The sequence below is a fragment of the Dendrobates tinctorius genome, unplaced genomic scaffold (genome assembly GCF_039654945.1).
Source record: "Dendrobates tinctorius isolate UK_male_01 unplaced genomic scaffold, ASM3965494v1 ptg000308l, whole genome shotgun sequence".
Lineage (NCBI taxonomy): Eukaryota > Metazoa > Chordata > Amphibia > Anura > Dendrobatidae > Dendrobates > Dendrobates tinctorius.
In genome coordinates, this window is record NW_027361975.1 from 1,818,151 (window position 1) to 1,842,551 (window position 24,401).

Here is a 24,401-nt window from a genome sequence, read left to right on the forward strand (position 1 = left end):
AATTTGTTAAAAAGAAGCGGGCCCAAAACTGACCCCTGTGGTACCCCACTGCTAACCGTGACCCAGTCCGAGTGTGCTCCATTAATAACCACCCTTTGTTTCCTATCCCTGAGCCAGCTCTTAACCCACCTACACATATTTTCCCCTATCCCCATTGTTCTCATTTTATGTATCAACCTTTTGTGTGGCACCGTATCAAAAGCTTTTGAAAAGTCCATGTACACCACGTCCACTGCATTCCCTTGGTCCAGTCCGGAACTTACCTCTTCATAAAAGCTTATCAGATTAGTCTGACAGGAACGGTCCCTTGTAAACCCATGTTGATATTGGGTCATAAGTTTATTCTTCTCCAGATACTCCAGTATAGTATCTCTTAGAAAACCCTCCAGGATTTTACCCACAGTTGAAGTTAAACTCACTGGCCTATAATTTCCAAGTTCAGTTTTTGTCCCCTTTTTGAATATTGGCACCACATTTGCTATACGCCAGTCCTGTGGTACAGACCCTGTTATAGTAGGTTCAAAAATTCTGTGCTATTATGATTGTGGTTGACCATTAGTTTGATGCCCCATTTATTGGTGTTAAGTTGGTCACAGAAGTCTCATGCTTCCTTCATCACTTTGCCATATAAAAAAATTGTCTATACAATTAAATACTAAGCTAAATAAAGTATAAGATGCGTGAGGCAGCGACTGGTGTGATTTGCGAGGGTCGCTATGTGTCTCCCAGGATGCGCTCAGAAGCGTATTAGATCCGCTGCTGTGCCTTGTGTTCACACAAGCATGAACCTGGTTATTTGGCCAAAGAATTGTTAAGGAAAACCTGTTATGGTCTTTTATTTTTGAAATGGACTGCAGGAAGGTAGTGTGGCTGGTCCGTTTCCTCCAGCCCGGATCTTGCAAATGGCCTATGGCCACAAAGTCAAATTGAGAAAAAAAACCCTGCAGGAAGATGTTTGGGTGTGTTAGTCTGGAGTTGGCATGGTGTAAAGCAGATGGCACTGCAAAAGCTCTGCCTGTGTGAGGGAACACAGAGCCCAGTGGGGCAACCTCCTGGCACCTCGCAGGGTGATACGGCGGTGTGGTCGGCACCGGCAACCGGACGTATTTATGGACTGTTTTGCTTCCCGGCTGCGATCCGAAGGATACCATTTCTTTTATATGTAAGTTTTTTTGGACATTGAAACCTATGTTTACTTTGAACTTTCTTGGGTCACTGCCTCATCACTGCACAGCGTGGACACCGATGCACTACACATGATACTGTCCCAGTTGGAGAGGTCTTGACAAAATAAGACTCTTTAAACCTCCCTATGAAGAAATTAGTAGAAGATGGCTCAGTTTTCGAGCCCATCATGGTACCGTATTTTTGATGGTATGTTTTTCTTCCATAGGTAGAGGATCGAGGAGACATTCTCTGTGCTTTTGTTAGAGAGGTGTCTGATTCAAGATAATAATTTGTACTGGAGATCTCATGTACATGTTCGGTTTTCTAATAAAATGCCATGACATTCATAGTATTCAATATGTAGTTGTCAGGCTGCATGCATTTAGATGGCTGTCTGAAGAAAAGCTGCTCTTGGGATACATCTGAGGCCGGTTTCACATTTGCGCTTTTGAGCGCAGCGACTGCCTGCGCACGGCCGCCTCTAAGCCCCACCCCCTGCCGCGCCTCCGCCGGTAGCTCCACCTACCGGCGCATGACGCTGCATGCGTCCTGCATCCCCTATCTTTATCACTGGGGGCGCAGGCTGTGCGCAGTATGTGTTTGGCGGCGCATGCGTCCTTTTGATGGTGCGCTGAGCGCAACCAAACTGCAACAGGTTGCGTTTGGCGCTGGTCGGCGCACCGTCAAAAGGACGCAAGCGCCGCCAAACGCATACTGCGCACGGCCTGCGCCCCTAGTGATAAAGATAGGGGACGCAGGACGAATGCAACGTCATGTGCCGGTAGGCGGAGCTACCGGCGGATGCGCGGCAGGGGGTGGGGCTTAGCGCAGGCCGTCACTGCGCTCAAAAGCGCAAATGTGAAACCGGCCTAAGCGTAGCAAAACCAAGTTCCTGTTAGGTGGAGGGTTAACTTCATAAATAAATAAATTGATCTGCTCTTTCGGCCTAACGATTTTACAGATGAGCACAAAGCAGGGGAAAGATAGAGGAGGAAAAATAAACTTGCCAGGCTGACTAAGTAGGGCTACTTTCGCATTAGCGGTTTTTAGCGCTGCGCTTCGTGCGCAATAGAAACACATGCAAGAAACGCATCATGCGTTTTGCATGCGTTTGCATTTTTTAGGCGCATGCGTTTTAACCAGTTTCTAGCCATGTTAACTCTTAAAACGCATGCGATTTCAAACACAGGCGTGCGCATGTCCATGAGCACGCCTGCGTTTTCATAGACTGTAATGTGTTATTTTTGCGCATGCTTTTTTTTTACGCTGTTGGACGGACCCAAAAATGCAACAGGTTGCGTCTGGCGCGCCTAGATGCACACTATAAAAAAAGCATGCGCACAAAAACGCATATGAACGCGTGCAAACGCTAGACCATGCGCCCGCCATGTTAAACATAGGGGCGCATGGCGCATGCACATGGACGCGCACGATGCGCTGCACTAGAAAACGCTAATGTGAAACCAGCCTAAAACTGTTTTTTCACCAGCTTTGGCCCTGCTCCGTGCCCTTGTCAGGCTGAGTAACTAAATAATTTCTACATATTTACTATGCTGCCCCTCAGCCGGACCAGGCACTTGCTCTAAGGGTCCCGTTACACCAAACGATGCACCAGCCATCCCGACAACGATACGACCTGGTCTGGATCGCTGGTGCATCGCTACATAATCGCTGGTGAGCTGCCAAACAGGCAGACACACCAGTGATCAGGGCCAGCAAGGACGCTGGTATCCAAGGTAAATATTGGGTAACTAAGCACGCGCGGCACTTAGTTACCCGCAGTTTTCCATGGATACCAGCTCCCAGCGTCTGCTTACAGCGCTGGGAGCTCGCTGATCGATGGTCTCCCGCTGCCACACGTAGTGATGCGTCACAAAATCAGCGATCTCACTAGCGATCTCGCTATGTGTGACGGGCCCTTAACATAGCAGACATTTGTACGAGCGTCTTTTCTTCAGGCAATCTGTCATAATGCATTTAGCCTGGGTCCAGTTGGTGCCTTATTGAGGTGACTGTGACTATTTTGTATATCTCAGAGCTTGTTTTTAGGCAACCTGTTGTAATGTGTGACTTTTAGGAAGATAAGGAGTCTGAATTGAGTGACAGTGACCATATTGGACATCTTCTTGGAGTTCTTCTTCAAGAAACCTGTCCTAATGCATGCAGCCTAAGATCAGTTACAGCCTGAAATGGGTGACTGCAAACATTTTGGAAATCTCTCAAAAACCATTTTAATCAATGATTGCCTAATGGTTGAGAATGTTAAGAAACAATAATCTAAAAGGCTAAGCTTTGGAGCCAGAAATGAATCCTAAAAAAAAAATGTTATTTTTATTTTTTCTTCAGATTTTTTTGCGTAGTATTTTTATGTTGTTAATGTTTGCTTACAAACTAGTGTCTGTTTCATACAGAGGTATCCAGTGTTACACCCGAAAGATGCCTCAGTCCTACTAATCCAGCATGTTGTGCAGTAAATCAGAGAGCCTTCAAAAAACAGAATGAGGTACTGTACTACCGGTTACATAATGTCCATCTCTCCAATGTATTTATTCTACAAGCTTAATTATGCCTCACTTCAGATAGTCCTAGAACATGATTCACTAGGGGTCCCAATTTCTGAACAAGCATTATCTAATTTTTTACACTAACCAATCCCAAATTGGGGTTCTTGATATCAGTAATGTTTATATACACACGTGGTCAAAATTGTTGGTACCCCTCATTTAATGACAGAAAAACCCACAATAGTCACAGAAATAACTTGAATCTGACAAAAGTAATAAATAAAAAATCTATGAAAATGAACAAATGAAAGTCAGACATTAATTTTCAACCATGCTTCCACAGAATTTAAAAAAAAATAAAACTCATGAAATAGGCCTGGACAGAAATGATGGTACCCTTAACTTATTTTGTTGCACAACCTTTTGAGGCAATCACTGCAATCAAACGATTCCTATACCTGTCAATGACACTTCTCGACAGATATTTTGGCCCACTCCTCAAGAGCAAACTGCTCCAGTTGTCTTGTGTTTGAAGGTTGCCTTTTCCAGACGGCATGTTTCAGCTCTTTCCAAAGATGGTCAATAGGATTTAGGTCAGGGCTCATAGAAGACCACTTCAGAATAGTCCAATGTTTTCCTCTTAGCCATTCGTGGGTGTTTTTAGCTGTGTGTTTTGGGTCATTTTCCTGTTGCAAGATCCATGACCTGTGACTGAGACCGAGCTTTCTCACACTAGGCAGCACATTTCTCTCTAGAATACCTTGATAGTCTTGAGATTTCATTGTACCCTGCACAGATTCTAGACACCCTGTGCCAGATGCAGCAAAGCAGTCCCAGAACAAAACAGAGCCTCCTCCATGTTTCACAGTAGGGACAGTGTTCTTTTCTTGATATGCTTCATTTTTCTGCCTGTGAACATAGAGCTATTGTGCCTTGCCAAAAAGTTCCATTTTTGTCTCATCTGTCCATACGACATTCTTCCAGAAGCTTTGTGACTTGTCAACGTGTAGTTTGGCAAATTCCAGTCTGGCTATTTTATGATTTTTTTCAACAATGGTGTCCTCCTTGGCCGTCTCCCATGAAGTCCACTTTGGCTAATACAACGACGGTGCGATCTGACACTGATGTTCCTTGAGCTTGAATTTCACCTTTAATCTGTTTAGAGGTTTTTCTGGGCTCTTTTGTTACCATTCATATTATCCGTCTCGTTGATTTGTCATCAATTTTCCTCTCGCGGTTACATCCAGGGAGGTTGGCTACAGTCCCATGGATCTTAAATTTCTGAATAATATGTGCAACTGTAATCACAGGAACATCAAGCTGCTTGGAGATGGTCTTATAACTTTTACCTTTAACATGTTTGTCTATAATTTTCTTTCTAATCTCCTGAGGCAACTCTTTCCTTCGCTTCCTCTGGTCCATGTTGCGTCTAATACACACCATGTCACCAAACAGCACAGTGAGTATCTGTAGCCCTATATACAGGCCCACTCACTGATTCCAAGATTGTAGACACCTGTGATGCTAATTAGTGGACAAACCTTGATTTAACATGTCCCTTTTGTCATATTATTTTCATGGGTACTCTCATTTCTGTCCAGGCCTATTTCATGAGTTTTATTTTTTTTAAAATTCTGTGGAAGCATGGTTGAAAAGCAATGTCTGTATCAGGATCCTGACAGCACCGGCGTACAGCCTCCGCTGAGCAGGGACTCACCCGCACTGTAGGGACCCCTGGGGACCAGGATAGCCAGAAAGTATAGGTGCACAGGACCTTAGTGATGAAGTTTAACAAGCCGGCACGGGACCTACGGTCATGTGACTGCCAGGGGGCGGGGCTTAGCGTCCTGCTTTCAGAGAAGACAGAAAACTCAGAGTCGGGCAAAACGGAGGTCATTCACAGTACGGACAGCGAGGTACAGGAGGGGAAAACAGACGGAAGGTCAGACAAAGCCGAAGGTCATACACAAGAGGGCGACGCGGTACCAAGGGGACGAGCAGATAGAAGTCGGGTCACAAGCAGAGAGTCATACACGAGAGGTAGCGCAGTACAAGAGGGACAGGCAGAACTCGTAACAGGGACAGAACCGGATCAAAACCAAACAAGCAAGCAAGATATCAGGCACAAGGCACACGTACACACAAGGTCAACTAAATCAGCCGAGGGCAGGAGTATAACTGACACCGGACCTAGGTCTAGTGAGCATTAAATAGCCGCCCTCTGCCAGGGAGAGGCGGAACAATTAACCCCCAATCAGACCAGGACGGGCCAAAGAGAAACCCCGTCCTGGATCATGACAGTACCCTCCTCTCAATGGGGGGCCACTGGACCCCCAGCTCTCTCAGGGTACTTGGCGTGAAAGGCCCGGACCAACCGATCCGCATGAACCGATCGAGCGTTCTTCAGGACCGTAGCCTTTCCAATGTACCAGATATTGAAGGGCACGACGGACCAACCTGGAGTCGACAATTCGTTCCACCTCGTACTCTGACTGCCCGTCTACCAAAACCGGTGTTGGGGAAGCTGATGATCCCTCCCCAGCGGACCTCACAGGTTTCAAAAGGGCCTTATGAAAAACATTTGGGATCTGCAGAGATGGCGGGAGACGCAACCGAAAAGCCACGGGGTTAAGTGCCTCGGTAATTTCATAAGGACCGATAAACTTGGGTCCAAGCTTCGCAGAGGGGACCTTGAGTCTTATATTCTTGGTGGACAACCATACCTTATCCCCAATCTGAAACTCCGGTCCCGCGGATCGTTTTTTGTCTGCAAAAAATTTAAATTTGTCCTGGGCCTTCGTAATATTACTCTGGACCTCTCACCATACCTCCCCCAACCGCTGGATCATCTCATCCGCCCCAGGACACCCAGAATTCAAACGGGAAAATTCTCCAAAATGAGGATGAAACCCATAATTGCAGAAAAAGGGAGATGTACCTGTAGACTGGTTAACGCGGTTGTTAAATGCAAACTCAGCCCCGGTAACACAGAACACCAATCATCTTGTCGGTCTGAGGTCAAGCAACGCAGAATTTGCTCTAGAGACTGATTGGTCCGCTCGGTCTGCCCATTAGTCTCTGGATGATAAGCGGATTAAAAGGACAGACCAATACCCAACCTTTTACAAAAAGCCCTCCAAAATCTGGAAACAAATTGCACTCCTCTATCAGACACCACATTCAAGGGTACCCCATGCAACCGCACCACATGCTCAACAAACAATCTGGACAATGTTTCCGCATTAGGTAGAGCTGCCAAAGGTACAAAATGTGCCTGCTTACTAAACCTGTCCACCACAACCGAGACGACGGTATTACCCTTGGAGGGTGGAAGGTTGGTGATGAAATCCATGGACAAATGCGTCCATGGTCTCTCAGGAATTGGCAGTGGTACCAATTCCCCGGCCGGCCGGTTATGGTTTTTTTTTGCACGGGCACAAACATCACAAGCAGATACATATTCCCCAACATCAGAGGCTAAAGCAGACCACCAGAATACTCTAGCAATGGCCTTCCGGGTAGCCGAGATCCCTGGATGTCCACCCAGAACTGAGTCATGGAACTCCCGGAGGTCCGTAAGGCGAAGCTGAGATGGCACAAAAAGTTTGTCCACCGGCTTAGCCGGCGGTGCAAGGGACTGGGCTTCCCGAATCTCTCATTTCAACATATTCGAAATACCAGCCACCACCACCGCAGGCTGAAGAATGGAGGATGGAGGTTCCGGGGGGGAAACTGGATCTAGACTGCGTGACAAGGCATCTGCTCTGACATTTTTAGATCCTGGCCAAAAAGTGATCGAGAAGTTGAATCGGGAAAAAAAAGTGACCATCTAGCCTGTCTAGGAGTCAACCTCTTAGCTGATTCAATATAAGCTAGGTTTTTGTGGTCCGAAATTACGGTTATAGGATGGACAGCCCCCTCCAAAAAATGCCTCCATTCTTCAAAGGCCAACTTAACGGCCAGAAGTTCTCGATTTTCCACATCATAGTTTCTCTCCGCAGGAGAGAATTTCTTTGAGAAAAAGGCGCAAGGTCTTAAATTGGTCAAAGTGGCGGGTCCCTGGGACAATGCCGCCCCCACCTCTGAGGCATCTACCTCAACAAATAGTTCAGACGGGTCCGGTTGAACAAGAATCGGGGCCGACATGAAACATGTTTTCAAAAACTGAAATGCCGCTATCGCTGCGGTTGACCAATTCTTGATATCGGCCCCCTTTTAACCCCCCTGTTTAACCACCTGTGAGAACCCCTTTATAAATTTGCGATAGTAATTGGCGAATCCTAGGAAACGCTGCAGAGCCTTCAAATCACAAGGTTGAACCCACTCGACAATGGCCTGCACCTTATTAGGATCCATTCGATACCCTTCAGCAGACACGATGAACCCCAGAAACGACAGTTCCTGAACAAAAAACAAAAATTTTTCCAGTTTAGCAAAGAGACAGTTGTCCCGGAGCCTTTGGAGAACTGCCCGAACATGACCAATGTGAGCCTGTTTATCAGGAGAATAGATCAATATGTCATCCAAATATACCACCAAAAAACGTCCAATAAAATCAGAGAACACGTGATTTATGAAGTTTTGGAAGACCGATGGAGCATTGGTCAAGCCGAAAGGCATGACCAGATTTTCAAACAACACTTCAGTAGTGAGAAAAGCGGTTTTCCATTCATCTCCGTCTCGGACTCGGATAAGGTTATACGCTCCCCGTAGATCTAATTTTGAAAACCACTTGGCTCCGGACAATTGGTTGTATAAATCAGGAATAAGTGGAAGGGGATACGTATTCCTCACAGTTATCTTATTTAACTCACGAAAATCGAGGCATGGGCGTAAACCACCATCTTTTTTCTTTACAAAAAAGAACCCCGCCGCCACAGGAGAAACAGAAGGACGAATGTGTCCCTTACGGAGGCTTTCGGAAATATACTCCTTCATCGCAGCCCGTTCTGGACCCGAAAGGTTATACAAGCGGGCCTTGGGCAATTTAGCACCTGGAACCAGGTCAATGGCACAATCAAATGGGCGGTGTGGTGGTAAAACCTCAGCCTCTTTTTCGGAGAAAACGTCCGTATAGTCTATCAGGCACTCCGGAATACCTTCCAGACCCACGGACGACACAGACACAGTATCAAGACATTTCTCAGAACAATAGGGACCCCATTTAACAATGTCCCGACATTCCCAATTAATTACAGGATTATGCAATTGTAACCAGGGGAACCCCAACACCAGTCCCGCTGGCAGGTTGTCCATCACAAAACATGAAATACGTTCCTGGTGCAAGGAACTCACTTTAAGGAGAAACTCTTCAGTACGAAACATAATGTTATTTTTTACCAGTGGTGTTTTGTCAATGGCCACAATGTGAATAGGAGTCTCCAACCTAACTGTCCCTAACTTACACCTGAATACCAAATCAGAGTCAATAAAGTTCAATGCTGATCCGCAATCCACGAAGGCAGAAGTGGATGTGGAGACACTCCCACAACAAAGTTCCACTTGCAACAACATTTTAGAGAAGGAAGAAAAAGGTACCTGAGAGCCTGGGTGACCTCCACGACAATCACCCGGGCTCAGTCGCTTGGTTAGTGGACGGGAGGGGCAAACCTTTCTCCAATGTCCAGAATCGCCACAGTGAAAACAGCCTTTTCCCACGCACTGTTGTCTCCTTTCACTTTCCTTGAGGTCGATGGTTCCCATCTCCGCGATCTCCAATATAGGACTGGCTCCCCTTCCTTGGGAGAATAACGGTCTTTCACTTTGCATCACTCCCCTCGCCCGTAGCCGGCGATCCATTCGGACGGCCTGTGTCATAGCCTCCTCCAGGGAATCAGGCGGAGGGTGGAGAGCCAAAGCATCTTTCAGATATTCAGACAGGCCTCTACGGAACAAACCCCGCAGGGCGGCATCATTCCAACAGACCTCAGCAGCCCAGCGTCTGAATTCTGTACAAAACCACTCGGCTGAGTGCTTTCCCTGGCAAACACTCATCACCATGTCCTCAGCCATACGCATACGATCAGGCTCATCATAAATATGCCCCAGGGCCTTAAAAAATACATCTACTGTCATACGCTCGGGGGCCGTGGTCGGAAGGGAGAAAGCCCAAGCTTGGGGGGCTCCCCTTAACAGAGACATAATGACCCCCACTCTCTGACTTTCATCCCCAGAAGAGTGTGGTCTTAAGTAAAAAAAGAAGCTTACAGCCCTCCTTGAAAACTCTGAACTCTTTTTTATCTCCAGAAAAGGTATCTGGTAACTTCACTGGAGGCTCAGGAGAAACTAATGTAACATCCCGAGCCCCCGATGAAAAACTCCCCTGCACAGTGTCAGCGATCAGCTGCTGAGACTGAGCCAGGACTCGTTGTTCTCCAAGGAGTTTCTGAGACATCTGGGCCAGGTGTTTAACCTGCTCAGAAAGAGCGTGCATAGGATCCATCACATACACAGGAGTATGGGAGCAGAGAAAAAAAAATGTTAATGGTCAGTTGTAATATCAGGATCCTGACAGCGCCGGCGTACAGCCTCTGCTGAGCAGGGACTCACCTGCACTGTAGGGACCCCTGGTGACCTGGATAGCCAGAAAGTATAGGTGCACAGGACCTTAGTGATGAAGTTTAACAAGCCGGCATGGGACCTACGGTCATGTGACTGCCAGGGGGCGGGGCTTAGCGTCCTGCTTTCATAGAAGACAGAAAACTCAGAGTCGGGCAAAACGGAGGTCATTCACAGTACGGACAGCGAGGTACAGGAGGGGTAAACAGACGGGAGGTCAGACAAAGCCAAAGGTCATACACAAGAGGGCGACGCGGTACCAAGGGGACGAGCAGAGAGAAGTCGGGTCACAAGCAGAGAGTCATACACGAGAGGTAGCGCAGTACAAGAGGGAGAGGCAGAACTCGTAACAGGGACAGAACCGGATCAAAACCAAACAAGCAAGCAAAATATCAGGCACAAGGCACACGTACGTACAAGGTCAACTAACTCAGCCGAGGGCAGGAGTATAACTGACACCGGACCTAGGTCCAGTGAGCATTAAATAGCCGCCTTCTGCCAGGGAGAGGCGGAACAATTAACCCCCAATCAGACCAGGACGGGCCAAAGCGAAACCCCGTCCTGGATCATGACAGTCTGACTTTCATTTGTTCATTTTCATAATTTTTTATTTGTTTATTACTTTTGTCAGATTCAAGTTATATCTGTAGCCATTGTGGGTTTTTCTGTCATTAAACGAGGGGGACCAACAATTTTGATCACATGTGTATGTCCATGTATGTAATTAATAAACTAAGCTCGATATTAGTGATATTTAAAAGTTTACTTGCCATTTAACATTTTTCCAAAATTTTCTATTTAGGATGAAAATTTGAATATTGTTATAATTGATATTGAAGATGATGATGAGGACTATACAGGGGGTGACCAGCCGTGTAAGATGGAGACACAGGTTTCTACAGGTGATAGTACAGGTGAGCCATAATTTGTCATTATAGCCTACCTTGGGGCCTTCCATGTGAGCAGTGTAAGTAAAGAGTGTATAAAATATTTTTTTCACACTTTAACATGTTAGAATATGTTCACACGTGACCGACAATTTTTTGTTGTTGCAGATCTGCAAAAAAAATCCATATGCATTATGTACATATGATTTTGAACTTTACACTGTGCCTGAAAAGTAGTTTCTGACAATATTTGGGGCATTGACATACGTCAGAGAAAATAGACCATATAATTTGTTACGCAATTTCTCCTAATAGCCCTTTTGAAAATTAAAAACTTAGGCTAAAACAACATGTTAGTTGAAAAAAAAATATTTTTTCATTTCCACAGCCCAATTTTACACATTTTTATGAATCATGTGTGGTTTTAAAATTCTCATTACCCCCACAAACAAATTCCTCTTGAAGCATAGTTTCCAAAATGGGATCACATGTAAGGGTTTTCTACTGTTTTGGCACCTTGTGGGCTCTTCAAATGCGACATGATGTCCCCAGTCTATTCCTGCTAAATCTGTTCTCGAAAACTCCTTCCCTTCCAAGTTCTTCACATATGGAACACTAGCGTACTCGGGAGAAACTGCACAGCTGTTACCCTAGTGAAAATTCAAGATTTTTGGCTAAAGCAACATTTTGGTGGGAAAAATCTAATTTTTAATTTTCACGGCTCAACATTATAAAATGCTATGAAGCACTTGTAGGCGCAATGTGCTCATCACACCTCTAGATAAATTACTTGAGGGGCATAGTTTACAAAATGGGGTCACTTTTCGGGGTGTTCTACTATTTAGTCACATGATATGACCTCTTTCTATTCTAGGCAATTTTGCACTACAAAAGTCAAATGGCCCCACTTCCCTTTTGAGCCCTGTCGTGTGCCTAAACAGTTTTTTTTCACTATATATGGGGTATGGCGTACTCAGGAGAAATTGCACATTTTAGGGTCAATTTTTCTCCCGTTTCCCTTATGTAAACGAAAAATTTGTTTATGATCATACCACAGCTCCTGGGCATGGGAGGAAGCAAAATAGAGGATAAAAACAGGAGAGCATGGGATCACAGCTGCTGCTTTCTGCAAGTCAAAATATTTCCCTGCCTGTTTAAAAACTTTACCACGCAGAAATAACCAGCTGTAATGTCTGTGTACTCTTTTTTGCCTTCTCCACAGTGCAGGAGCTGTGGCAAATTCAACCATGTTACTGCCTGATCATATACATCCATTACACAGGGACACATTTATAAGATTATCTCTGCACAGGAACGTTTTTTTTTTTAGCAAATCCAACTGTGGAACTTTTTTTTTATTCTAAGATCTATTGATTAAAATGTACACTGCTCAAAAAAATAAAGGGAACACTAAAATACCACATCCTAGATGTTAGGCGTCAGATTCCTGCGTTGGCTCTGCAGGAATCCAGACCCTCACATTCTGCAGTCTCCTGCTGTTTATCTACTGGAGAGGAGATTGCAGAGGAGATTGCCTTGCAGCAAATCTCTCCAGAGGCTAAGTCCTTCTGTCCATCTTCTGAGCATGCTCATGGGACGATCTCCCATTGGGGATCGGGAGTCATGTGCTCAGGTCCTGCTTCAGATCTCATTGGTCCAGCTCGGAGATCTGGAGGCTTCCGGAAGGTCCCGACTGCTATAAAAGGCGCGCATGGCTGTTACGCCATTCGCTAGTATAGTCATTCTTGCTGCTGTGTGGATGAGAATGGATGCATGATTCTGGTGAATGACTCATTTGAAACCCCTACCCTCTGATATTACGTTTGTGGTTAGGGATTGAGTTTAGTGCCAGCGCGCTTCTGCTTCATCATCCACAGTTGCTAGCGTCCGACATTGCGCTTGCGTACTAGCATTGTCGTGTAGCGGCAGTGTCCCACGCCGCGCTGCAGTAGCAGCACTTCTTGGCATTCACAGTTGCGACGTCGCACACACGGTAGGTCTAGAGGGACACAGTCCCGCTGTCCTTGGCTCTGCTCCTGTGACCTGATACCGTGTGTGCAACTATTCTGAGCACTGTGACTTTAACTGGCTCAGCCCTATAGTATTTGTCTTGTGTTTGGCATCTCTGTAACTCAACAGAGATTACTCTGCGCACCTGGGTGAAGTTTAACCCTGTGAGCACCTCCGCCATATTGCTCCTGCCACCACTTAGCAGCGGTTATATCCGACCCCCCCCCCCCGGCTCACGGGGCCGATCAGCCCCCGATACCGACTGCGGCGGCAATGTGCCGCCGCCGTCATCATCGACTCCCCTCCCCCTTCTCTGTGCTCCGCCCACCTTCCGACCCCCCCCCCCGGTACCTCCGATGTCCCCCTCCGCCTCCCGGTGTCCCGTGGTCCCGGACCATGGGCGCCGCCATCTTGAAAATGGCGGGCGCATGCGCAGTCCGCCCGCCGGCTGCAATTTCCCTTCAATCTATTATGATCACTGTGATAAACTCTCACAGTGATCAAAATAGAATGAAAAGTAAATAAACCCCCCGTTTATCACCCCCATAGGCAGGATCAACTAATAAAATAAAGAAATTATTTTTATTTTTATTTTTCCGTTAGGGTTGGAAAGAGGGTTAGGGTTAGGGATGGAAAGAGGGTTAGGGTTAGGGATGGAAAGAGGGTTAGGGTTGGAAAGAGGGTTAGGGTTAGGGTTGGAATTAGGGTTAGGGTTGGAATTAGGGTTAGAGTGGAATTAGGGTTAGGGTTGGAATTAGGGTTAGGGTTGGAATTAGGGTTAGGGTTGGAATTAGGGTTATGGATAGGGTTAGGGATGTGTTGGGGTTAGGGTTGTAGTTAGGGGTGTGTTGGGGTTAGGGTTGGAGTTAGAATTATGGGGTTTCCACTGTTTAGGCACATCAGGGGGTCTCTAAACGCGACATGGTGCAACCATTGATACCAGCCAATTTTGCGTTCAAAAAGTCAAACGGTGCTCCCTCCTTTCCAAGCCCCGACGTGTGCCCAAACAGTGGTTTACCCCAACATATGGGGTATCAGCGTACTCAGGAAAAATTGCACAACAACTTTGGTGGTCTAATTTCTCCTGTTACCCTTGGGAAAATAAAAAATTGGGGGCTAAAAACTTATTTTTTTGGAAAAGAAATGATTTTTTTATTTTCAAGTCTCTGCGTTATAAACGTCTGTGAAGCACTTGGGGGTTCCAAGTGCTCACCAGACATCTAGATAAGTTCCTTGGAAGGTCTAGTTTCCAAAATGGGGTCACTTGTGGGGGTTTCTACTGTTTAGGCACATCAGGGGCTCTGCAAACGTAACGATGACCGCAGACCTTTCCATCAAAGTCTGCATTTCAAAATGTCACTACTTCCATTCTCAGCCCTTACGTGCGCCCAAACAATGGTTCCTCCCCACATATGGGGTATTGGTGTACTCAGGACAAACTGGACAACAACTTTTGGGGTCCAATTTCTCCTGCTACCCTTGGGAAAATAAAAATTTGCGAGCTAAAAATCTTTTTTTCTTGAGGAAAAAAAATGATTTTTTATTTTGACGGCTCTGCATTATAAACTTCTGTGAAGCACTTGGGGGTTCAAGGTCCTCGCCATACATCTAGATAAGTTCCTTGGGGGGTCTAGTTTCCAAAATGGGGTCACTTGTGGGGGGTTTCCACAGTTTAGGTACATCAGGGGCTCTGCAAATATAACATGACGCCCACAGACCATTCCATCAAAGTCAGCATTTCATAATGTCACTACTTTCCTTCCGAGCCACGACGTGTGCCCACACAGTGGTCGCCACCCACATATGGGGTACCAGCGTGCTCAGGACAAACTGGACAACAACTTTTGGGGTCCAATTTATCCTGTTACCCTTGTGGAAAAAAAATTGCTGGCTAAAAATCCATTTTTTTGAGGAAAAAAAATGATTTTTTGTTTTCACGGCTCTGCGTTATAAACTTCTGTGAAGCACTTGGGGGTTTAAGGTGCTCACCACACATCTAGATAAGTTCCTTGGGCGGTCTAGTTTCCAAAATGGGGTCATTTGTGGGGCGTTTCCACAGTTTAGGTACATCAGGGGCCCTGCAAATGTAACATGATGCCCGCAGACCATTCCATCTAAGTCAGCATTTCAAAATGTCACTACTTCTCTTCCGATCCCCGACGTGTGCCCAAACAGTGGTCCCCCCCCATATATGGGGTACCAGCATACTCAGGACAAACTGGACAACAACTTTTGGAGTCCAGTTTCTCCTGGTACCCTTGTGAAAATAAAAAATTGCACACTAAAAAATAATTTTTTGAGGAAAATTTTTTTTTTATTTTCACAGTACTGTGTTATAAACTTTTGTGAAGCACTTGGGGGTTCAAAGTGCTCACTATGCATCTAGATAAGTTCCTTAGGAGGTCTAGTTTCCAAAATGGGGTTATTTGTGGGGGAGCTCCAATGTTTAGGCACACAGGGGCTCTCCAAACACGATATGGTGTCCGCTAACGATTAGAGGTAATTTTCATTTCAAAAAGTCAAATGGTTCTCCTTCCCTTCTGAGCCCTGCCGTGCGCCCAAACAGCGGTTCCCCCCCACATATGGGGTATCATTGTACTCAGAACACATTGCACAACAACTTTTGTGGTCCAATTTCTCCTGTTACCCTTGTGAAAATGAAAAATAGCGTGCTAAAAAATCATTTTTGAGGAAAAAAAATTTTTTCTTTTCACTGCTCTGCGTTATAAACTTCTGTGAAGCACCTGGGGGTTCAAAGTGCTCACTACACATCTAGATAAGTTCCATAAGGGGTCTAGTTTCCAAAATGGTGTCACTTGTGGTTTTTTTCACTGTTTAGGCACACAGGGGCTCTCCAAACGCGACATGGTGTCCGATAACGATTGGAGCTAATTTTCCATTCAAAAAGTCAAATAGCGCTCCTTCACTTACGAACCCTGCCGTGCGCCCAAACAGTGGTTTATGACCACATATGAGGTATCTGTGCACTCAGGAGAAATTGCCCAACAAATTTTAGGATCCATTTTATTCTGTTGCCCATGTGAAAATGAAAAAAACTGAGGCTAAAAGAAAATTTTTGTGAAAAAAAAGTACTTTTTTTTTTACCGATCAATTTGTGAAGCACCTGGGGGGTTCAAAGTGATCACTATGCATGTAGATAAGTTCCTTGGGGGGTCTAGTTTCCAAAATGGGGTCACTTGTGGGGGAGCTCCAAAGTTTAGGCACACAGGGGCTCTCCAAACGCGACATGGCAACCGCAAAATATTCCAGCATGTTTTCCATTCAAAAAGTCAAATGGCGCTCCTTCCCTTCTGAGCCCTGCCGTGCGCCCAAACAGTGGTTTATGACCACATATGAGGTATCGGTGTACTCAGGAGAAATTGCCCAACAAATTTTAGGATCCATTTTATCCTGTTGCCCATGTGAAAATGAAAAAATTGATGCTAAAAGAAAATTTTCGTTGTAAAAATTAAAATGTTCATTTTTTCTTTCCACGTTGCTTTAGGCTGTGTGCACACGCTGCGGATTTTGCTGCGGTTCCGCAGAGGTTTTGGCCGCTGCGGACCCGCAGCAGTTTCTGCTGCGGTGTACAGTACCATGATTCCCTATGGGAATCAAAAACCGCAATGCAGACGGTGCGGAATTTTCCGCGCGGATTATCTGCGGTTTTCAATCCACAGAAAGAATTGACATGTCAATTCTTTCTGCGGATTCCGCTGCGGTTTGCCATCTCCTCCATTGAGGAGATGAAAAACTGCAGGGCAAAGCCGCAGAGCAATCCGCAGGTAAAACCGCAGGTCTTTTGACCTGCGGATTTTACAAAATCCGCGCGGATGAATCCGCACCTAATCCGCAGCGTGTGCACACAGCGTTAGTTCCTGCGAAACACCTGAAGGGTTAATTATCTTCTTGAATGTAGTTTTGAGTAGCTTGATGGGTGCAGTTTTTAGAATGGTGTCACTTTTGGGTATTTTCTGCCATATAGACCCCTCAAAGTGACTTCAAATGTGAGGTGGTCCCTAAAAAAATGGTTTTGTAAATCTTGTTGTAAAAATGAGAAATCACTTTTCAACTTTTAACCCTTATAACTTCCTAACAAAAAAAAAATTGTTTCCAAAATTGTGCTGATGTAAAGTAGACATGTGGGAAATGTTATTTAGTTACCACTTTGTGTCACATAACTCTCTGGTTTAACAGAATAAAAATTTGAAAATTGCGAAATGTTCTAAATTTTTATCAAATTTCTGATTTTTTCACAAATAAACGCAAAAATTATCGACCTAAATTTACCACTAACATGAAGCCCAATATGTCACGAAAAAACAGTCTCAGAATCGCTACGATCCGTTGAAGCGTTCCTGAGTTATTACCTCATAAAGGGACACTGGTCAGAATTGCAAAAAATGGCCAGGTCATTAAGGTCAAAATAGGCTCGGTCATGAAGGGGTTAACAGGCTCAGCCCTATAGTATTTGTCTTGTGTTTGGCATCTCTATGACTCAACAGAGATTGCTCTGCGCACCTGGGTGAAGTTTAACCCCGTGCGCACCTCCGCCATATTGCTCCTGTCACCACTTAGCAGCGGTTATATCACCTACTGCACGGTGGACCCCGAGCGACGCACTTTATTAGTTTTTTTTATTTAGGGCGTTCCGCCGTTCCTAACACTAGATATGTCTGAATGAAATATTCCAGTTGCAAATTTTTATTCATTGCATAATGGAATGTGTTCAAAACAATAAAACATAACAATTATCAGTGCAAATCAAAATGAATATCCCATGGAGTTCTGGATTTGGAATGATACTCAAAATCAAAGTGGAAAATCAAATTACAGGCTGATCCAACTTCAGTGGAAATGCCTCAAGACAAGGAAATGATGCTCAGTATTGTGTGTGGCCTCCTAGTGCCTGTGTGACCTCCCTACTGTACAACGCCTCGGCATGCTCCTGATGAGGCGGTGGATGGTCTCCTGAGGGATCTCCTCCCAGACCTGGACTAAAGCATCTGCCAACTCCTGGACAGTCTGTGGTGCAACATGACGTTGGTGGATGGAGCGAGACATGATGTCCCAGATGTGCTCAACCAGATTCAGGTCTGGGGAATGGGTGGGCCAGTCCATAGCTTCAATGCCTTCATCTTGCAGGAACTGCTAACACACTCCAGCCACATGAGGTCTGGCATTGTCCTGCGTTAGGAGGAACCCAGGGCCTACCGCACCAGCATATGGCCTCACAAGGGGTCGGAGAATCTCATCTCGGTACCTAATGGCAGTCAGGCTACCTCTGACGAGCACATGGAGGGCTGTGTGGCCCTCCAAAAGAAATGCCACCCCACTGCCAAACCGGTCATGCTGAAGAATGTTGCAGGCAGCAGATTGCTCTCCACAGCGTCTCGAGACTTTGTCACATCTGTCACATGTGCTCAGTGTGACCCTGCTTTCATCTGTGAAGAGCACAGGGTGCCAATGGCGAATTTGCCAATCCTGGTGTTCTGTGGCAAATGCCAAGCATCCTGCACGGTGTTGGGCTTTGAGCACAACCGCCATCTGTGGACGTCATGCCCTCAGACCATCCTCATGGAGTTGGTTTCTGTCAGGAACACCGCACTGTACTTGCTCACTGAGCCAGTGCGCGTGTCCTGAGTGTCAGCGCCGGCGTGCAGCCTCCGCTGAGCAGTGACTCACCCGCAATGTAGGGGTACCGGGGTCAGGTACAGCCAGAAAGTACCGATGCACAGGACCTGTGGATGCTGAAGTTTAGGAAGCCAGCATAGGACCTATGGTCATGTGAATGGTCATGTGACTGCAAGGGGGCGGGGCTTAGCGTCCTGCACACAGAGAAGGAAGAGAACTCAGAGTCCAAGCAAAGCAGAGGTTATGCACAGTACAGACCAGCGAGGTACAGGAGAGATAAACAGATGGGAGGTCAGACAAAGCCAAAGGTCATACACAGGATCACAGTACAGTACCAGGGAGGAGACAGAGCGGATAATCAGGGCCAAGCAGAGATCAAAACCAAACAGACATAAAAGGTACCAGGCAGAATCCAAAGCGATATCCAGGGAACAGACCGAGTCATACACAGAGAATCAAGTAACCAGAACACAGCACAAACACACTCAGGGGTCAGCACACAATGCCAAGGGCGAAAGTATAACTGACAGGGATGGGAGCGTCCTGAGGCTATAAGAAGCCTCCCCCAGAACCAGGGAGAGGCCACAATCATAGCCCCAGGTGTGCAGGTAAGCCTGCACCGGGATCACAACCTTTAACCCCAGAAATGCCAGTCATCAGCACTGGTTCCAAACATTAACCCCACGTGTGCAAGTCAAACCCGCACTGAGATCATGACAGTACCCCCCTCTCAACGGGGGGCCTCTGGACCCCCAGGCTTGCCTGGGTACTTAGCATGGAAAGCCCGCACCAGGCGATCAGCATGCATCAACCGGGCTGGTACCCAGGACCTGTCCTCCGGTCCATACCCCTTCCAATGAACCAGGTACTGTACCGACCGCCGTACCAACCTGGAATCTACGATATGACCAACCTCGTACTCCACCTGCCCTTCGACCAAAACCGGAGGAGCAGCAGACTCGGAGTCTCCCCGTACTGCTTCAAAAGGTTTCAGTAGAGATTTGTGGAAGACGTTAGGGATCTTGAAAGAGGGTGGAAGGCACAGCCTATACGCCACTGGATTGATTTTTTCCACAATCTTGTACGGGCCAATGAATTTGGGTCCCAACTTGGCTGACGGAATCTTTAACTTAATGTTTCGCGTGGAGAGCCAAACTTTCTCTCCCACCCGAAACATGGGACCAGGTGTTCGTTTCCTGTCCGCGAAAAACTTATACCTGCCTTGAGACCTAGATATACGCCGCTGGACTTCTGCCCATGTATCTTTTAACCGCTGAACAGAATCCTCAGCCCCGGGACACCCCGAATCCAGACGAGAAAACTCACCAAAATGAGGACTGAACCCATAGTTAATCAAGAAAGGGGACCTACCAGTGGATTGACTCACCCGACTATTGAAGGCAAATTCAGCCAACGGCAGTGCATCGCACCAGTCATTCTGTCTAGCAGAGGTTAGACACCTGAGGATCTGTTCCAGGGACTGGTTAGTGCGCTCCGTCTGCCCATTGCTCTCAGGATGGTATGCAGACGAAAAGGACAGAGACATACCTAATTTTTTGCAGAAAGCACGCCAAAACTTAGCCACAAACTGCACACCACGATCAGACACCACATTCAGGGGTACCCCATGCAACCGGATCACATGCTGCACAAACAACCTGGACAACGTCTCAGCTGACGGTAGTGCGGACAGGGGTACGAAATGAGCCTGCTTAGAAAACCTGTCCACCACTACCCATACCACTGTATTACCCTTAGATGGAGGGAGATTGGTAACAAAATCCATGGATAAATGAGTCCATGGCCTTTCGGGCACTGCCAAGGGTATCAGCTCCCCTGCTGGCCGGCTATGAGAGCTTTTAGAACGAGCGCAGACCCCACAACCAGCAATGAATTTTTTTATGTCCGAACCAAGGGTAGGCCACCAAAAGATCCTAGCCACTGCCAGTCGTGTGGCTGAAATACCAGGGTGAGCACTCAGCTTGGATTCATGGAACTCCTGCAAGAGTTTCAGGCGAAGTTGCTCTGGGACAAACAACTTCCCCTCCGGCTTGGCCGCCGAGGCCTGCGACTGGGCCCCCAGAATCTCCCGTTCCAATTCAGATGAGACCTCTGCTATCACAACCCCAGGGTGAAGAATGGAGGACGGTGGCTCAGGGGGCGACACCGGCTGAAAACTGCGTGATAAGGCGTCAGCCTTGACATTCTTAGACCCTGGACGAAATGTAATCGTAAACTGAAAACGGGAAAAAAAAAGTGACCAACGGGCCTGTCTGGGCGTTAGTCTTTTAGCAGACTCAATGTACGACAGATTTTTGTGATCCGTGATCACCGTAACCGGGTGACTGGCCCCCTCCAAAAAGTGCCTCCATTCTTCAAACGCCAATTTGACTGCAAGAAGCTCTCTATTGCCTACGTCGTAATTTCTTTCCGCAGCAGAGAACTTCTTGGAAAAGAAAGCACATGGCCTGAGGTTGGTTAGAGTGGCAGGCCCTTGGGACAACACCGCCCCCACCCCCACCTCAGAGGCGTCCACTTCCACGACGAATGGTTTGGACGGATCTGGCTGCACTAACACAGGAGCAGACATAAAACATTTTTTCAGCGTTGCAAAGGCCTCTTTTGCGAGCGAGGACCAATTTCTCACATCCGCACCTTTGCATGTTAGATCCGTGAGAGGTTTGACCACTTGCGAAAACCCCCGGATAAATTTGCGGTAATAATTGGCGAACCCCAAGAAGCGCTGAAGACCCTTAAGATCTCGGGGTTGCACCCAATCCGCAATGGCCTGCACCTTCTTGGGGTCCATGCGAAAACCCTCACCGGATACAATTAACCCCAAAAAGGACAACTCTTGTACACAGAATACACATTTCTCCAATTTGGCATACAAATGATTTTCTCTAAGCCTTTGGAGCACAGTTCGTACATGTTCCAAATGAGAATACTTGTCGGGGGAATATATCAAAATGTCATCTAAGTAGATAACGACAAAACGACCAATGAGATCCGAGAATACCACGTTGATGAAATTCTGAAATATGGCAGGGGCGTTGGTAAGACCAAACGGCATTACTAAATTTTCAAATAGTCCCTCAGTCGTGAGGAACGCGGTTTTCCATTCATCCCCCTCCCGGACCCTTATCAAATTATATGCCCCCCGAAGGTCAAGTTTAGAAAACCACTTTGCCCCTGATAGCTGGTTACATAAATCGGGAATCAACGGAAGGGGGTACGTATTCCGTACAGTAATTTGATTAAGCTCCCGGAAGTCGAGACAGGGACGTAACCCGCCATCTTTTTTCTTTCCAAAAAAAAAAACCTGCCGCTACAGGTGAGACTGAAGGACGTATGTGTCCTTTGCGCAGACTTTCAGTAATGTACTCCTTCATAGCCAAGCGCTCAGGACCAGACAAATTAAACAGACGGGCTTTGGGTAATTTAGCCCCCGGGACCAGCTCAATAGCGCAGTCAAAGGGTCTATGTGGCGGTAACGTCTCGGCCTCGCTTTCGGAGAATACATCTTCGAAGTCCTTCAGGCATTCCGGAATACCTTCCAGCTCGACAGATGATACAGACACAGATTTAACTGGTTCAACCAGCAGTGCGGATTTATCACATAACTCAAAATCATTAAACCCCCATTGAACAATCTCCCCTGTTTTCCAGTTAATAACTGGGTTATGGCGTTGTAACCAGGGCATGCCCAACACCAACCCTGCAGGTAGATTGTCCAGCACAAAACAACTTATGTTTTCCACATGAATAGCGCCCACTCTGAGCGAAAACACATCAGACATAAAGCGAATTCCCTCCTTAGTGAGGGGAGATGAGTCAATGGCCATCACCTTGATCGGAACCTTGAGCCTAACTGTCCCTATCTTGCAGTGTGTGACCAATTGGGAGTCAATGAGGTTAATAGATGATCCGCAGTCGACGAAGGCTGTAGAGGAAAAAGAACTACCGTCCACAAACAGTTCCACAGGCAGTAACACTTTAGAAAACGAGGAAAATGGTACCTGAGGGTCTGAGCAGCCTCCCCGTTGACTACCCAGACCTAGTCGTTTCCCGCCGACCGGGTTTGAAGACGGGCAATTCGGGCACTCCCTTTTCCAATGTCCCGTTTTACCGCAGTAAAAGCATAACTGCTTGTCCTTCCGGCGTTTCCTCTCCGTATCCTTCAGGGAGAGGGCGCCTACATCCATGGGCTCAGGGGCAGTCTCTTTTCCACTGGGGAATAATGGAGTATCCACCTGCATCACCCCTCTGGCCCGCAGCCTGCGGTCCATCCGGACGGCCTGGGTCATGGCGTCCTCGAGAGAGTTAGGTGGGGGATGTAACGCCAAGGCATCCTGCAGCCGCTCGGACAAGCCTCTGCGAAAGAGTCCTCGGAGTGCGGCGTCGCTCCAAGAGACCTCTGCGGCCCAGCGGCGGAACTCAGAACAAAACCACTCAGCTGAATGTTTCCCCTGACAGACACTCATCAACATATCCTCTGCCAATCGCACTCGGTCAGGTTCATCATAAATGTGCCCGAGGGCCTCAAAGAATGCGTTCACTGACATACGTTCAGGAGCAGAGGAAGACAGAGAGAAAGCCCATGCTTGCGGAGCCCCCCGAAGTAGGGAAATAATGACCCCTACCCTCTGGAACTCATCCCCGGAGGAGCGGGGCCTTAGAGAAAAAAAAAAGCTTGCATCCTTCTCTGAAAGACCTGAACTCCTTTTTGTCTCCTGAGAAAAAGTCTGGCAATTTGACCGGAGATTCGGGGGATGCTAATGACACATCGCTACCCCCAAAACCAGAAGCCCCTGCATCGACAGCCCCCTGCACAGTAACTACCAACTGTTGCTGGGTCTGGGCCATCGTGCGTTGTTCCACATTGAGCTTATGGAACATTTGGGTCAGGTGCTTGACCTGATCAGACAAGGCTTGTATTGGATCCATGAGGATAACACACACCTTTTTTTTTTTTTTTCCGAAGAAAAAAAAACAAAAACTGAAATGGTCAGTTATAATGTCAGGAACACCGCACTGTACTTGCTCACTGAGCCTGTGAGCGTGTCCTGAGTGTCAGCGCCGGCGTGCAGCCTCCGCTGAGCAGTGACTCACCCGCAATGTAGGGGTACCGGGGTCAGGTACAGCCAGAAAGTACCGATGCACAGGACCTGTGGATGCTGAAGTTTAGGAAGCCAGCATAGGACCTATGGTCATGTGAATGGTCATGTGACTGCAAGGGGGCGGGGCTTAGCGTCCTGCACACAGAGAAGGAAGAGAACTCAGAGTCCAAGCAAAGCAGAGGTTATGCACAGTACAGACCAGCGAGGTACAGGAGAGATAAACAGATGGGAGGTCAGACAAAGCCAAAGGTCATACACAGGATCACAGTACAGTACCAGGGAGGAGACAGAGCGGATAATCAGGGCCAAGCAGAGATCAAAACCAAACAGACATAAAAGGTACCAGGCAGAATCCAAAGCGATATCCAGGGAACAGACCGAGTCATACACAGAGAATCAAGTAACCAGAACACAGCACAAACACACTCAGGGGTCACCACACAATGCCAAGGGCGAAAGTATAACTGACAGGGATGGGAGCGTCCTGAGGCTATAAGAAGCCTCCCCCAGAACCAGGGAGA

At 47.0% G+C, this 24,401-nt stretch overlaps 1 protein-coding gene across 1 annotated transcript in view; it reads left to right on the forward strand.

Moving 5' to 3' along the window:
- Positions 1 to 24,401, forward strand: part of LOC141073590 (uncharacterized) — a 105,953-nt gene that overhangs the window by 40,041 nt on the left and 41,511 nt on the right. Inside the window, exons 7-8 of the mRNA XM_073560878.1 lie at positions 3,579 to 3,670; positions 11,032 to 11,143. Of these exons, the coding sequence (XP_073416979.1) occupies positions 3,579 to 3,670; positions 11,032 to 11,143 (204 nt within the window). The remainder of the gene's footprint in view (positions 1 to 3,578; positions 3,671 to 11,031; positions 11,144 to 24,401) is intronic.